Source organism: Pelecanus crispus, chromosome W (genome assembly GCF_030463565.1).
Source record: "Pelecanus crispus isolate bPelCri1 chromosome W, bPelCri1.pri, whole genome shotgun sequence".
Lineage (NCBI taxonomy): Eukaryota > Metazoa > Chordata > Aves > Pelecaniformes > Pelecanidae > Pelecanus > Pelecanus crispus.
Window position 1 is genome coordinate 8,375,071 of NC_134675.1, and position 17,640 is coordinate 8,392,710.

At 41.6% G+C, this 17,640-nt stretch overlaps 1 protein-coding gene across 2 annotated transcripts in view; it reads left to right on the top strand.

Moving 5' to 3' along the window:
- The window catches only part of LOC142596459 (protein mono-ADP-ribosyltransferase PARP8-like), a 173,497-nt gene that overhangs the window by 134,871 nt on the left and 20,986 nt on the right, over positions 1-17,640 (top strand). Inside the window, exons 15-16 of one of the 2 annotated variants that reach the window (XM_075725567.1) lie at positions 9,078-9,170; positions 17,201-17,326. In XM_075725567.1, the coding sequence (XP_075581682.1) occupies positions 9,078-9,170; positions 17,201-17,326 (219 nt within the window). The remainder of the gene's footprint in view (positions 1-9,077; positions 9,171-17,200; positions 17,327-17,640) is intronic. The other variant, XM_075725566.1, reaches the window with a different exon arrangement.

The window sequence follows — 17,640 nt, forward strand, 5'->3', positions numbered from 1 at the left end:
GCACAGTTCTCAGGAGCTCTGTCATCAGTCTCTTCTGAAGTAGCTCTTTGCTCAGCTTTGAAAAACAGTGGGAAGTACAAAGTCAGACATAGGTTTTGTGCTGAGGAGAGATGGAGAAGGCAGACCTGGTAAACCTACTGAAAACAGTGAGAGTCTGCTCATTTGAATTGTTAGACAGTGCCTCGTGTTACTGTCTTTGAATTTGTTCTCAACAGAGAAGTTTAGATGAGTGAGACATGGACTATTATTTGTTTGTAATTAATGGCTAGATTTGAATTGTTTCAAAACATATTTTGAAATGCTTTTTTCTGACATTTTCAAACAGTTGGTATCTCATACACATATGTGTTGTTAAAATAGTTAAATAGATTATCCTGATTTCTGTCAAACTAACATATTAGACTAAATATTAGAAATAAACTTAGGAAATTTTAATGACCTCCACAAAGCCCATTCTGAAGTACTGAGATATTCTCCCATGGAGCAGGTGTCTCTAGTGAAAATCCCCTGAAACTGGAGCTTTTTTCATCCACTGCCTTTCACTGGCTTTTGAATATCTGCAAGGGTGGAGACTCCACAACATCTCTGGGCAACCTGTTCCAGTGCTTGATAAAGCATTAGAGAAAGCTAATTTTAGCTTTATCTAAAACTTTAGATAAAGTTTAGATAAAGCTAGTCCTGTATGAGAGAATAAAAGGACTAACTGACCTCCAAAGGTCCTTCTCAACCATATAATTTGGTTCATCTAGCTAAAAAATGTATTTTGCAAAGCAGATAAAATAATGTACTAAAGAAACTTCAACATTATTTGGTTCTATATTAAAAGGCTATTAACATTTTTTTAATGCCATATGAAATTCTTCCTGTTACTCTAGAGCTGGTAATAATATTATAGGGAAGGACTACATTGCATTTTAATAATGCAATAACAGTTTTGCTGCTATATTAGTAGAGAGATATCTTGTTTTAGGAATTCAGCATGTGACAACAGTACTTTTATTACAAACATTAAAATATAATGAAATCACGAGTCATTAATAAAAGTGGTTATTATATTTAAGGATCTGATTAAAATACATATAATAAAAATATATTACCGTATATTATCATATATGAAGACTGGAGGAAACTCCTATCTTCAAGAAGGGCAAGAAGGAGGACCCAGGTAACTACAGGCTGGTCACCCTCACCTTGATCCCTGGGAAGGTGATGGAACAGCTAAGTCTGGAAACCATTTCCAGGCACATTAAGGACAAGAAAATCATCAGGAGTAGTCAGCATGGCTTCACCAAGGGGAAGTCGTGCTTGACCAACTTGATAAACTAATATGATGAAATGACTAGCCTGGTAGATGAGGGGAGAGCAGTGGATATTGTCTATCTGGACTTCAGTAAGGCCTTCAACACTGTCTTTCATAAGATCCTCATAGACAAGCTGTTGATGCATGGACTGGATGAGCAAACAGTGAGGTGGATTGAAAAATGGCTGGATGGCTGGCCTCAGAGGGTGGTGATCAGTGGCACAAAGTCTAGTTGGAGGCCAGTAACTAGTGGTGTACCCCACGGGTCAATACTGGGTCCAGTCCTGTTTAATATCTTCATTAATGATCTGGATGATGGGGCAGAGTGTACCCTTAGCAAGTTTGCAGATGACGCAAAACTGGGAGAAGGGGGTGATACTCCAGAGGGTTGTGTTGCCATTCAGAGGGACCTCGACAGGTTGGAGAAATGGGCTGACAGGAGTCTCCTGCAGTTCAACGAGGAGAAGTGCAAAGTTCTGCACCTAGGGAGGAACAGATCATATACTTTCGAATCTTAAATCTTTACCTTGTAATTCTGTGGGAGTGTGTTCTAAGATACACATTACCTAAACCTCTTTATTTTATCAATTTTTGAATTGAATTGACCCTTGTGTTATACTGTAGGAATTGTAAAAGTCTTAAACTCATAAACGTGCTTTGCTCTAGTCCTCTTACAGAGAATGAGAATTTTACATACAGTGTTTAAGTAGCACTGGTAGAAAGTATACAAGTGCGTCATTAGTGCCTGCCTTCCAGGTACTATTTTTACCTTGTATGTCAGATCTATAGATACAGATGAGGTTTCTATCGCATTTGTTAATTCATCTAATAGTGTGACTAACAGATGTAAGCTATGAGACAGCCAGAAGAGAGCCTTTCCTACAGCTCTGGATTCTGTTTCAGATGTGGTAATGTTATCCTTATTGGTCCAAATATAATTGATCCTTTAGGTAATATGGACTCAGGTGGTAGAGAATTGGCAACCAATCTTATTTTGCCTTTTCTTACAAATATAGCTAAGACAGACATTTATCTAAAAATCTGTAACTGACACAAACTGTGAAATAAACCTCAAAAACTTGAAAACTCCCTTGCAAAAGAAACCTTTACCTACCAGACTCCTTTCCTCTCTCTCACTTACTTTCCCTCTCTCTCTCTCTCTTTCTTTCTTTTTCTCTCTTTTTCTTTCTCTTTCTCTCTCTCTGTATCCGTCTATCCACATTTTCAATATTATTGCTGCTGTGTTATATCCTCATCTTTCTGGTGAGTGTAATGAACAGAAAGAGAGAAGTTTCTCCTATGGAAAAACTGACAATTACCATGGTTGAAAGTAGGAAACCGAACAGGAATTTGAAGATACGTTTAATCTCCACTGCCTGTTGCTTTCATTAGGAGAAGTGAGATGGTCGCTAATGGTTTCACCTTTACCATTTGTTACATTTGCTGTAAGTCAGGCTATGAGCCTTCCCTGAGCTTCTCCTTTTAGATCAGGAGCTTTTAGGTGTGTCAGTCATGTTGCAGCCTCATTAGTGTCTGTGTGACATCCCTCAAGATACAGGAGAGGGTGTCACATTGCTCTTCTGAGCACAGCCACAGCACACATTAGAAAGTAGCAAGATATATATGAAAGTTTAAACTTTTTCAAATTGAAAGAATATCTAGAAAATATTTTAAGTAATGCATGAGTCCAGGAACCAGAATACATCATAGTAGCTAGGTGGTTTGCCTGTCTGCCATTCACAGTCACTGCTGTAAGAAGTGACACTTGCATTGTCACATGCAGAAATACTGATTGAGTGCTTTTTTGTCACAGCAGCAGTTGGGTGGGTGCTACTGAGCATGCAAAGAACGGGGGTGGCTAAAGGAAAACTCTGAAAACCTTACTCTGCTCAAAAAATGCTTTCTGCTTCTGTCAGTGCCTTCTGCTTCTGAGCATTTGCGGTCTCAGGTTAACTGTCCAGCTCTTATTTCTTCTGGCTTTTCCCCACTGGAATAATTATCCTTCTAAATAGTCTTTCAGCACCAATGATCTTCACTTAGCTAATAGTTTTGTGGAAGCCAATGGCCTTATGTTAATTTTCTCCTTTCAAGTTAAAAATAAAGTATATGTGAGACTACTGGCTGCTGTTGTTGAAGGGGAGTTACAGCTGCCCTCTTCAGGTAGTGGGGAACAAAGTTGCCCAGCTAGTCAGCTCTGCATGCCTTCAAGGTAATGGTTGTAATCTATAAAATTCTGCATGCACCTAAGATGAGGTTCACGTTCGGAAACATATAATTAAGTGTATAAATCCTATTTAGTCATGTATTTTCCCTTTGAAAACAATGGAAACTAGTAATCTAATAGAAGTTGGCTATTGTGTACCTTTGTGGATATTGAGCCACATCGGTAAGAACATGTCTATACTTTCATGTACGTACATGAAAGTTCTTAGATAGTTCAGCTTGCTGAATAGTATGTGGACTTGAACCAAAATAAAAGTATCCAGAAATGACATTGGAACAACTTAGCATTTATAAATGTGTTACCGTTGTTGTTCTTGTTTGTTTACTGTGGCTAGGGGCATTTCTCATTGCCCAGTTGTGGATGCCATAAAGGGAAACACACTGGCAGTATGCAAAACACTAGCAGCAGTGTAAGAGTGGCCTTGAATCCCAGTTTTACCATAAAGCTTATGATTTTCTTTAAGCTCTGTCTTATAGAATTGATTTATTAACTTAGTTTTCATATGTTTTCATTGGTTCTAGCATGCACAGTTGCAGACAAAACCAAAATACGGAAATGTGGCACTGAATAGATAAGTCACCATCATGTGACAAACAAAAGCCCTCCAGATGTTTGCTTCTTAACTGTAAGCCAATCTTTTCATTTTGGAGGGAAAGAGATGAGTTTAAATGCTTGAACCTAACTAATGACTGGAGTAGAGGACAGTGAAATGGCCATACCAACATGTCTTAGAACACTCTACTAATACTTGTGGGAAATTTAAATTAAAAGCTTCTGATTTGGTTAAATTGGGACAAATTTCAGAAACAAGATCCCAAAGTGCTCTTAAGATGGTTGGAGTTTGAATAAGAAGGCATCCAGGGTGGATATATGAAAGCAAGCTATTGAAGTGTCTGGGTTTGGGTTATTTTCCCCATTACACTGGCAGAGCCCAGATGTTTTCATCTAATGCAAAAATATGTATTTGCTCCAACTTTTAGTTGAAGAGAGCATGTAGAATGCAGACACTGTATAGAGTACATTTTTTTGTGCAGTACTTTTTGTGTTTTTTTCTTTAACCAATGCCACTTCAAACAGGGATTTAATGATTTCTGAAATTCAACAGAATCTACCATAGAAATGCTTTAAAGATGTAGTGAGTCAAGGGAGACAAATTCAGACTAGACGTACCTTAAATTTTTTAACAACAAGTTTAAAAATTGGAGAAAATAATCTGGGAATGGTGTTTATTATTTACTAGAGTTTTGTGCAGCAAAACTATGTAGCTTCCTGAAGTATAGGTTGTTTCTCAAATAGAAATGGGTTTGGTGAAACCTGTTCCCATTACTGGGAAAAGTTGTTTTTTCTTCTGTTTTGAAGGAGGTAGACAAAGATAGCAAAGCAGTTCCTTTGGTTTTATTATCACATTATTTATTGTATATTATGCTTACTAGAATGTGAGTTTCTAGTGAATGTTTTGGGTCACTTGAATGATTTTGTGTTCAGTTTCAAGGTATTTTCTGTACATGTATTGTCTGAATATTGAAAGAGATACTAGGTTGTGAGTAACTTGGAAATGTAGTGATCCATCTGTCGTGGTTTAGCCCCAGCCAGCAACTAAGCACCACGCAGCCGCTCGCTCACTCCCCCTGCCCCAGTGGGATGGGGGAGAGAATCAGAGGAGTAAGAGTGAGAAACACTCCTGGGTTGAGATAAGAACAGTTTAATAATTGAAATAAAGTAAAATAGTAATGACAATAATAACAATATAATAATGATAATAGTAATAACAATATACAAAGCAAGTGATGCACAATGCAATTGCTCACCACCCGCCGACCGATACCCAGACAGTTCCCGAGCAGCAATCGCTGCTCCCCGGCCAACCCCCCCCCAGTTTCTATACTGAGCATGACGTCATATGGTATGGAATAGCCCTTTGGGCAGTTTGGATCAACTATTCTGGCTGTGCCCCCTTCCAGTTTCTTGTGTACCTGGCAGAGCATGGGAAGCTGAAAAGTCCTTGACTAGCATAAGCAGTACTTAGCAACAACTAAAAACATCAGCGTGTTATCAACATTCTTCTCATCCTACCAAATCTAAAACACAGCACTATGCCAGCTACTAGGAAGAAAATTAACTCTATCCCAGCCGAAACCAGGACACCATCGTTCTTTCCATTGCTTAAAATGTTATTTTATCAGCATTGTCTTGTGAAGTCTTTATTCTAAAAAAACCATTCAGTGGGCATAAAGGTTCATCAAATGCATAAAATCAAAAGAATTTTATAGACCCTAACAGTAATGTTTGTTCCTCTTCAGAGCTCAAATTTTGCTGTCTTGCTTCTCCTCATACCTACAGTTCTCCAGCCTTAAGATCTTAGCCCCAGTGTCCACCTGAGAGAAAAAAGGCCTTTCAAATGTCAAACATAAGTACAATGACCATTTTCCTAACTTCCCTCTTCCAGATTACCAGACATTTCTGGGATCATAACACAGGAAGGAAAACAAAAGAGCAAAGATGACAAATCCTGTGTTCCATTTGCCATCTTTAAGTTTCAGGGTAACTTACTTTGTTGAGGTTTTAAAAAAATGAGAAAAATAACTATTTTCTTAATGCTTTTCTTCATGGCAAGCATGGCTAAACTTAGATTGTTCTGCTATTCCAGAGCAATCCCTTGCTCTGGAATAAAAGGGAGTCTGTGTATACTGTTGATTATGATAGTCAAGGTGGTAGTGCCACCATACTTCCCCAACTAAGCAAGTGATTTAACCACCTTCTGAATGTGGAAAACCTAAGAATAATGACAATAATAAATACTTTTTATCTAGTGTGCCATGGCACAGTGAATTGGATCATGTTAGGCTTCATATGCTGCCTAATGCAATGTAACATAGCAGATAAAATAAATCAAATTACTCTATTAGACTTGAAAGATGATAGCAACTGATGTGAGAATATGTCAATGCAGTAGATTTCAGAAGTTTATTGAAGTCTAGAATATTTGAAACCCAACAAATGCATATGAAACAAGTGACTACAGATACAGCAGTATGCTTATTACTGACAAAGCTGTTGCCTGAAACAGAATTCAACTACATTTTATGTTTTCTTTGTGTGCTCGATACATTTTTTCATTTCTGCAAGTGCTTCCTAGAGACATTGGCTTGAACTTCAAAGCATACCGCTATGAATGCTTTAGTGATTATCGTGGTAGCTAGACTAAGAATTTTTAGTTATAAAAGTTCAGTAGTGCCTACCAAAGACCGTTTTAAGTTTCAGTGAGTTAGGATTTAATAATATGGATTCAAACAAATAGTATCCAAAAAATATTTTTGATTGTTTTCAACATTGTAATAAAAAGCTATGTTTATTGGGGTCAATTTTAAGGAAGATTTTAATTTATGTTTCTTTCTTGTATTTCTTTCAACGGTTTGTTCATTTTGAATGCTTATAACAATTCACTTTGTGTGATTCATTACTTGAGCCTTTAAAAAGTTGAACTGCTAATTATCTTTCAGTAAATAGGCGTGTATTTGCTATAAGGGATGTATCCAATTAGGAAGCTTATGAAGACATGCCTATTCTCTTTACTTAAAGCTGTGTTCTTTTTGGTTTCTGCTTTGTTTGCTTTATGAAGGCAGAACACTCAATTCCCACTCAATATACAGAAGTTTAATTATGTTGTTTTATTTGATCATTGTGATGGCAATTGTAAATTAAATTCTTCAAAAAGATAGGCAAAAAATGGTTCAACAGCAAGTTTTTTTACTATTTTTTTTGATATCTGAAAAAGGGTGCAAGCGCCTTTATTTATAAAATAAAATGTGGCCATCCCAAATACAGTGTTTATTCTATAAAATATATATAAAAATATAATGCATTTTCTTAAAGTTTACAAACAAATTGTTGAATTAGTGTGGTGGGTTGACCTTGGTTGGAAGCCAAGTGCCCACCAAGCCGCTTTATCACTCCCCCTCCTCAACTGGACAGGGGAGAGAAAATGTAACAAAAGGCTCGTGGGTTGAGATAAGGACAGGGAGATCACTCAGCAATTACCATCACGGGCAAAACAGACTCGACTTGGGGAAAATCAGTTTAATTTATTGTCAATCAAATCAGAGTAGGATAATGAGAAATAAAACCAAATCTGAAAACACCTTCCCCCCACCCCTCCTTTCTTCCCGGACTCAACTTCACTCCCGATTTTCTCTACCTCCTCCCCCCGAGCAGCGCAGGGGGACGGGGAATGGGTGTTGTGGTCAGTTCATCATGCATTGTCTCTGCTGCTCCTTCCTCCTCAAGGGGAGTATCCTCACACTCTTCCCCTGCTCCAGCATGGGGTCCCACCTACAGGATACAGTCCTCCATGAACTTATCCAACATGGGTCCTTCCCACAGGCTGCAGTTCTTCACAAACTGCTCCAGCGTGGGTCCCTTCCATGGGGTGCGGCCCTTCAGGAGCAGACTGCTCCAGCGTGGGTCCCCCACGGGGTCACAAGTCCTGCCAGCAAACCTGCTCCAGCATGGGCTCCTCTCTCTCCATGGGTCCACAGGTCCTGCCAGGAGCCTGCTCCAGCACGGGCTTCCCACGGGGTCACAGCCTCCTTTGGGCACATCCCCCTGCTCCGGCGTGGGGTCCTCCCTGGGCTGCAGGTGGATATCTGCTCCACCGCTAACCTCCAGGGGATGCAGGGGGACAGCCTGCCTCACCATGGTCTTCACCAGGGGCTGCAGGGGCATCTCTGCTGCAGTGCCTGGAGCACCTCCTCCCCCTCCTTCTTCACTGACTTTGATGTCTGCAGAATTGTTCCTCTCACATATTCTCACTCCTCTCTTCTGCCTGCTGTTCCACAGCAGTTTTTTCCCCTTCTTAAATATGTTATCACAGAGGCGCTACCACCATCACTGATTGGCTCAGCCTTGGCCAGTAGCGGGTCCGTCTTGGAGTTCACTGGCACTGGCTCTATTGGACATGTGGGCAGCTTCTGGCATCTTCTCACAGAAGCCAGCCCTGTAGCCCCCCTGCTACCAAAACCTTCCCACGCAAACCCAATACAATTAGTTAAAAATTAAATTTAAAGTAGCTTCTTCAAGAAATTTGTCTTCTGAATCATATTTTTATGTGTGTTCTCAACAGCAGAATAACAATTTGTGAAGAATAAACCTGCAGTTATGAAGGGGTGTGCCCCCATTAGTTTCTGGATTTGTTCTCCATTAATTTTAACTATGTAGGAAGTTTTCAGAGTCTGATAGGATAGTGCTAAGGACATTTGGGTACTATGACTGTAATTTTGATTTTGTAATCTTCTTGGATTTCTTTTAAATTTATCCTCTGTGAATACTTAATGAGTTTTAGAGTTCTTAACACTTCTTCAGATTATTAAAATGCTTCTCCAATGTATCTTCCTCAATAATTGACATGTATTCATAATTTGAAATTAACATTGCAGTTAATATCTGAAGAAAAACATTAACATTAAATGTGTTTGGTTTTTGTTGTAGGTATTACATGATAAAACCAATGACCCAAAACTAGAACAAAAATATAATTAACTTACTCTCTCTGTGTAGCCCACTGTTTGTGAACGGGAGCTCTGTGTATTTGCTTTCCAAACATTAGGAGTGATGAACGAAGCTGCTGACGAAATTGCAACTGGGGCTCAGGTAGAATTATCTAATGCTTATTACATGTCTGATTTTCTATGGTATACTCAGTCTTCTCAATCTCTTCTAGTATTTATTTTGACTTGTATTCCCCATATGAGTACTCTTTGGTAAGTATTATTTATTTTTCCATTCTTATAGCTGTAAATACACTGGTTTATGCATGGCATTTTCAAACAGTACTAATGCAGTGCTTCCATTGTTTTGCTTCCATGTAATTAGAGTAACCCTGTTTTCTTGTTCTGTTGTATCCAATTAGGTCACCTGGGTTGTTAACAAAGGCAGGCATTGTCATTTGGAGATAATTCCCATTTATTTTCACCTAATGAGCCATTACTACTCTCAAGCAATTAATAAGCTACTTCCTGTTCATGCTGTTGGGATGCAGCTATCCAATGAGCATCTGTTGTTTTGATCATTAAGTAACAGTGGGAAACTCCTTACTGATGCTGTTACATAGGGTTTTTTTCTCTTTTCAGGTCAGGAATTTAATGTAAGCTTGCTTTCTGACTCTAAGTTCAGTTATTCATGTACTTATAACCACATCATTGTTTTCTTTCATAATTTTATATGTGCCTTAAAATAAAGAATTTTAAACCATGTTTCCAAATCACCATTTAACTTAGATTACAATAGTTACAGGATTTCAGTAAATTAAAACATTAAAAGATCTTATGTTTAAGACCTTTTTAAGATCTTAAGTTAAAAATTTACACATCTTATGGAAAAGTGCATTCCTCTGATTTCCTAAACACGTGTTACTCACTGTGCACTTACGTAGTAAGCAACATGGTTTTTGGAAGAGCAAATGTTCAGTTCAGTTAACTTTAACTAATACTAGTGAGTCTAGCCACTGGAAATAAACTATTCAGCTAAGTGCCTGAATACCACCTATGGGCATATCCTCAAAGGAAGAAACTTGCAGCAGTGTACACCAGCTTCTTCACTTGAGTATATAACTGTGGGATCTGAACATCAGCTCATCTGATGTCTGAAGACAGTTAGATGGCTATATTTGCAACATCTAGCATGCCAAACATTGGGATACCTATGCAAGCTTGTAAGAAATGTAGAGGTGTGTGCTGATGAAGCCCTACCTCTTCCCCAGCCTGAAGTCCTCTGAAGACCTCAGCTATGTGTTTCTGTGGAGCTAGAGTTTTATTTTTTTAATGTAGGCACTTACATGGTATTTAGGTACAAACAAGCAGCTCTCACTTCTCTTTTTAAATACAGCTGACAGGAGAGGTGGTCCTGATTAGCACTCACTGTGTTTTATGCAGGTATCGCTGTTGCAGGCATATGCGGAGCTTGCTCTAGATCTCTAGAGTACCTCTACATCTACAGAGCTTTGCTGAAGAGTACTGAAGTGATTGCAACCTTAATGGTACTTAAAAGAGTTAGATAAGAGATTTTGTCAATTGTCCCATTGGACCTAGATGACTAAATTTTGCTAAGTCTCACTCTAGTGATAGCGTTGCACCCAGCTCACTACATCTGATCTGGTTGAGCTCCCGTTCCTGTTTGCAGAAAGAATTTAACACTTTTAGGGTTTGATTCATCTGAGCTATTTTTGACATCAGTTTAGGATGGTGTGAATCACAGCATAGACTATCAGCACAGTGGTTATTTTCTCCATCAATTATAAAGAGAGCCTAGGCTGATTAGTAAGAGGTAGGTGTTCGCATTGTGAATCTCTACATATCATAGAATCATAGAACCACTTAGGTTGGAAAACACCTTTAAGATCATCCAGTCCAACCATTAACCTAACACTACCAAGTCCACCACTAAACCAATTTAGGGCAGAGTAATAATTAATTTCATGTTTCCTGGCTTGGTGGCTGCATTATTTTTTAATGAAAGTAAACCTAGAATAGAATCATTAAGGTTGGAAAGGACCTCTAAGATCATCAGTCCAACCGTCAACCCAACACCACCATGTCTACTAAACCATGTCCCAAAGTGCCACATCTACCCGTTTTTTGAACACTTCCAAGGATGGTGACTCCACCACCTCTCTGGGCAGCCTGTTCCAGTGCTTGACCACTCTTTCAGTAAAGATATTTTTCCTAATATCCAACCTAAACCTCCCCTGGCGCAGCTTGAGGCCATTTCCTCTCATCCTATCACTTGTTACTTGGGAGAAGAGACCAACACCCACCTCACTACTACCTCCTTTCAGGTAGTTGTTAGAGAGCGATAAGGTCTCCCCTCAGCCTCCTCTTCTCCAGGCTAAACAACCCCAGTTCCCTCAGCTGCTCCTCATAAGGCCTGTGCTCCAGACCCTTCACCAGCTTCGTTGCCCTTCTCTGGACATGCTCCAGTACCTTAATGTCCTTCTTGTATTGAGGGGCCCAAAACTGGACACAGTATCCCAGGTGCAGCCTCACCAGCACCGAGTACAGGGGGACAATCACCTCCCTGCCCCTGCTGGCCACACTATTCCTGATACAAGCCAGGATGCTGTTGGCCTTCTTGGCCACCTGGGCACACTGCTGGCTCATGTTCAGCCTGCTGTCAACCAACACCCCCAGGTCCTTTTCGGCCAGGCAGCTTTCCAGCCACTCTTCCCCAAGACTGTAGCGTTGCATGGGGTTTTTGTGACCCAAGTGCACTTGGCCTTGCTAAACCTCATATAGTTGGCCTCAGCCCATCAATTCAGCCTGTCCGGATCCCTCTGCAGATCCTTCCTACTGTTGAGCAGATTGACACTCCTGCCCAATTTGGTGTCATCTGCAAACTTACTGAGGGCGCACTCAATCCCCTCATCCAGATCGTTGATAAAGATATTGAACAAGACTGGCCCCAAAACTGAGCCCTGGGGAACACCACTTGTGACCGGTAGGCAACTGGATTGAACTCCATTCACCACTACTCTCTGGGCTCGGCCACCCAGCCAGTTTTTTACCCAGCGAAGAGTACACCTGCCTAAGCCATGAGCCGCCAGCTTCTGTAGGAGAATGCTGTGGGACACGTTGTCAAAGGCTTTACTGAGGTCCAGGTAAACAACATCCACAGCCTTTCCTTCATCCACTAGGCAGGTCACCCGGTCATAGAAGGAGATCAGGTTGGTCAAGCAGGACCTGCCTTTCATGATCCCATGCTGGATGGGCCTGATTCCCTGGTTGACCTGCACATGCCTGTTGAGCACACTCAAGATGAACCTCTCCATAATCTTTCCCGGCACCGAGGTCAGGCTGACAGGCCTGTAGTTCCCCGGATCCTCCTTCCGGCCCTTCTTGTAGATGGGCGTCACATTGGCAAGCCTTCAGTCATCTGGGACCTCCCCTGTTAACCAGGACTGCTGATAGATGATGGAAAGTGGCTTGGTAAGTTCCTCCACCAGCTCCCTCAGTACCCTTGGGTGGATCCCATCTGGCCCCATAGACTTGTGAGTGTCCAGGTGGCATAGCAGGTCATTAACTGCTTCCTCCTGGATTATGGGGGGTTCATTCTGGTCCCCGTCCCTGTCTTCCAGCTCAGGGGGCTGGGTACCCCAAGAACAACTGGTCTGAATGTTAAAGACTGAGGCAAAGAAGGCATTAAGTACCTCAGCCTTCTCCTCATCCTTGGTGACAATGTTCCCCCCGCACATCCAACAAAGGATGGAGATCCTCCTTGGCTCTCTTTTTGTTGTTAATGTATTTGTAAAAGTATTTTTTATTATCTTTTACAACAGTGGCCAGATGGAGTTCTAGCTGGGCTTTTGCCTTTCTAATTTTCTCTCTGCATGACCTAATAAGATCCCTGTATTCTTCCTGAGTTGCCTGCCCCTACTTCCAAAGGTGGTAAACTCTCCTTTTTTCCCTGAGTCCCAGCAAAAGCTCCCTGTTCAGCCAGGCCGGTCGTCTTCCCCGCCGGTTGGTCTTTCAGCACATGGGGACAGCCTGCTCCTGTGCCTTTAAGATTTCCTTCTTGAAGAAGGCCCAGCCTTCCTGGACCCCTTTGCCCTTCAGGACTGCCTCCCAAGGGACTCTCCCAACCAGCGTCCTGAACAGGCTAATGTCTGCCCTCCGGAATTCCAAGGTATCCGTTCTGCTGACCCCCCTCCTTATTTCTCCGAGAATCAAAAACTCTATATCATGATCACTGTGCTCAAGACGGCCTCCGACTACGACATCTCCCACGAGTCCTTCTCTGTTTGTAAACAGCAAGTGAAGCAAAGCACCTCCCCTGGTAGGCTCACTTACCAGCTGCATCAGAAAGTTATCTTCCACACACTTCAGGAACCTCCTAGACTGTTGCCTCTCTGCTGTGTTGTATTTCCAGCAGATGTCCGGCAAGTTGAAGTCCCCCACAAGAACAAGGGCTGGCGATTGTGGGACTTCTGCCAGCCGCTTATAGAATGCTTCATCTATCTCTACATCCTGGTTGGGTGGTCTATAGCAGACTCCCAACAGGACATCTGCCTTGCTGGCCTTCCCCCTCATCCTTACCCATAAGCACTCGACCTTATCATCACCACTGTCGAGCGCTGTACAGTCAAAACACTCCCTAACATACAGAGCCACCCCACCGCCTCTCCTTCCCTGCCTATCCCTTCTGAAGAGCTTATAGCCCTCCAGTGCAGCACTCCAGTCATGAGAGTCGTCCCACCACGTTTCTGTGATGGCGACTATGTCATAGCCATCCTGCTGCACAAGGGCTTCCAGCTCCTCCTGTTTGTTGCCCATGCTGCGTGCATTGGTGTACATGCACTTGAGATGGGCTATCGATTTCGCCCCCAGCGTTGCCATGCTGCCCCTGGGCTCCTCACTAGCGAGCCTGGTTATATCCCCTTCCCCCTTCAAACCTAGTTTAAAGCCCTCTCAATGAGTCCCGCCAACTCTGGGCGAGGATCCTTTTCCCCTTTGGAGATAACTGAACTCCATCTGTCACCAGCAGGCCCGGTGCCGTGTAAACCTCCCCATGATCGAAAAACCCCAAATTCCACTGATGGCACCAGCCTCTGAGCCACCTGTTAATCAGCTGAGCTTTCCTGTTCCTTTCAGTATTCTTCCCTGCCATTGACGGGACTGAGGAAAACACTACCTGTGCTCCCGATCCTTCAACCAGTCGCCCCAGTGCCCTGAAGTCCCTTTTGATTGCTTTTGGACTTCTCTCCGCAACCTCATCACTGCCAACCTGCATAACCAGCAGTGGGTAATAATCAGAGGGCCGTACCAGAACAGGGAGTTTCCTAGTAACATCTCTAACCTGGGCCCCAGGAAGGCAGCAGACTTCCCTGTGAGATGGATCAGGTTGGCATATTGGGCCCTCTGTTCCCCACAGAAGGGAATCGCCTATGACAATTACCCTCCTTTTTTTCTTAACAGGGGCAGTCATAATGCGTGGGGCTGACTGACTCGCCCTAGGCAACCCCCTGGATGGACCTTCACCTCCCTCCCCACTTGCCTGGCCCTCAACTTCCAGAGCCCCATATCTGTTGTGTAAGGGCAACTGGGAAGGTGAGGGAGGCCGGGAGGGGATTCACCTGCCTCCCCGGGCAGGGACCTGTTTCCATTCCCCCCCATCTCTTGGATCCCCTCCTTCTGTTTGCTGGCAAGAGGGTAGGGGATCCTCTGCTCCTTGTGGGGCCTCCACCTGCTGCCTTGGCCCCAGAGACGGTAGGGTGCGGCTCCACCAGTCTATCTCCCTCTCACACTCCCTGATACTCCTTAACCTTTCCACTTTCTCTTTCAGCTCTGCCACCAGGCTGAGCTGATCATTCACCTGGTCACATTTCATCAGATGAATCTTCCTCCAAATCATTTTGTGTAGTGAAAGAGCCTAAATATAGGTTCCCATTATTAGAAATCACATCCTGTTATTTTTGCTGTGCTTTCAGCTTCTTTCCTAAGGTATACACCCCTATTTTGTCACTCCCAATATTCTGATGGCTCCTTCTTAATTGTACTTTCTAAAGCTTTCAAGCCTGAACTCACCTTACCTTATTTTAGTCACATAGTCAAAATGCCTGAAAATTAAATGTCAGATTTGTTGATAGTTCAGACTTCCTGTAGAGAGTCTCTGGAGAGAGAGAGAGGTACTGTCTGAGAGACTGATGTCATAAGAGAGAATTGTCATCAGCAAGTGTCATCTTGTCCTCCTTGAAAATATTGAAATCCTAACTTATGTACTTCAGTATCTACTGTTAAGGAGAAGTTCAGGCCCAGCTATAAGGACATCTGCTAGATCCACAGCACTTCCTATTACCAAGGAACGCATACACAAGTTTGTATTATAATGTTTATATTAGACTTACCTCCCAGTTTAAGTTGCTCTGCATTCCATCAGCTCAAAACAATGATCTCAGTGGAAATCAGGGGTTTAATTAAACCTGATCCATGCATGTTTTCCCCCACGTCAGAACAATATGCTAGTATAATGGTAAGAAACAATATAGGAGTCAACATTTGGTTTAAAGGAGGGCTTTGGGATAGTGTTCTAAGAACTGTGCCAATTTTAAGACAAAGTCCCATCGTGCAAATCATAAAGCAAGACAACTTTGAGTCACTGCATTAAGAGGTTTGGGGACTCAAACAACTCTTCCCTAGTAGAAGAGTTGCAACTGGAGGCTAAGAAGTGCTTCTGAGAAGCAGGGTGTATAAACTCAGGCTCAATTTCATGGTAATACATTTACACAGTTGCAGGCCTGTTGCCTGACCTGGCTGTGTATGCATACTCCTGGTCTCCTTTGCAAATGCTAATGCAGATGCCCTATTTTGAAACATTCATCACACTTGTAGGTATTATAAACTGGAAAGAAATCAGAGCACCATGGAGGAAGGAATCATTATTTAAATAACTTCATTTTTCAATATATGTGAGATATTTACTAACTGGAGCTAACAGACTATATTTAAACTGATGAAGAAAATTGTCCGTTCATGCTAAAGGAGCAGAGGAGGAGAATGGCAACAGTATGACTCACTGCAGTGCAGTTCCTTTTCCCTTTCATCATGAGTCTTATTTTCATTCTGCTTCTCTAAACGACCAACAATTTTTTTTAATTCCAAATGATCAAATACAATGGCAGATATATAATAACTTCTAGAACAGCTTGAGCTGTGAGATGAGATCTGATCCGTGTGGAACTGCGGGAGGAACCAGGGATGCCTATTAAGTACGGCTCATCTCAGCTTTTCCTTTCTTTCATTGAAAAGTCTGTTTTCACACAGGAATGTTTTCAGAAGGCACAGAGAAACTGGGGGGAAATGAGCTAATTTGCAGCTACGTTTTTATGTAGCAACTTTGGATTTCATTATGAGCTGGATTTAGGTTTCACAGTTGCTAGAAAGCTGCATTCTCTCTGTTTTGTGATTGCTGTAGTTTTTTAACCTGAGTTACAAATTTTGAAACAATTATACAGAAATCCGTTGCTAAGTTGTATATGTGCCTATGTGCACATATGTGAATACATGCCTGTGTACACATTACATGCATGATCTTACGGTGAAATCTTGGAAATCATAGATATTCAAAGACATGTCATAATTTTGTACAACAGGAAGGAAGAGGATCTCCCAGTGTGAGCCATGCAAATGACTGTTAAATCACTGCACTGTTATGGCTTTAGCAGAAGCAATGTTTGCTAGTGTTTCCATGATTACAATCTTCAGAACAGCGGGCAGTGGTACAGATTCACAATCCCTTCCTCTTTCCTGAGCAACATTTTTCACTGGCATCTACTGCACAAAGATACACAGATTCAGCACAACTTCATTTTCCTAGAGAATTAATTTCATCCAGGAATTAGCACATGTACACAAGAGAAAGCAGGCCTGCAAGCAATGTATTTGACATGATAATACATTTAGGACCAGATACTGGTCCTACTTATGCACCTGGAATAATGTACAGGGTTGAACCCAAGGCCTGTTTGAGGTCAATGGAAAAATTTCAGTCCTAAACTATGTCCTGTGGATAACATGGTTTGGGTAATATAAATAACAATGAAATATGGTATTACTGTAATGTGTAAAAAAAGCAGACTGGATGATACAATATGAAAGTACATATATTAAATAAATATTTTTCTTTATCCCTAGGTAGTTGATTTGCTAGTATCCATGTGTCGGTCTGCATTAGAGTCACCTAGGAAAGTTGTCATTTTTGAGCCATATCCTTCTGTAGTTGATCCTAATGATCCTCAGATGCTGGCCTTTAACCCCAGGGTAAGTAGTTATATTTCATTATGTCATAGCTTGGTTTCAGTCATGCGTTAGATTTCAAAGCAAAGCCTTCTTCTGGAGGAGTCTCCTTTACTGTAAGAGATACAGTCCAGAAGCATGTGACTATTTTCAGCACTTTGTAGTTTTTTTAATAGTCTCTGAGAAGGTATTTGTGAATAAACTGTAAGTTGCATTCAAAGTTATGTTGAAGCCAAGAACTTATTTTAGGGTACAAATTCTAAGTGCAAAATTTTATATTCTTAGTGTCTTTCTCTCAATGTACACATTGGACACAAAGAGAAAGATGGCTTTTGGGA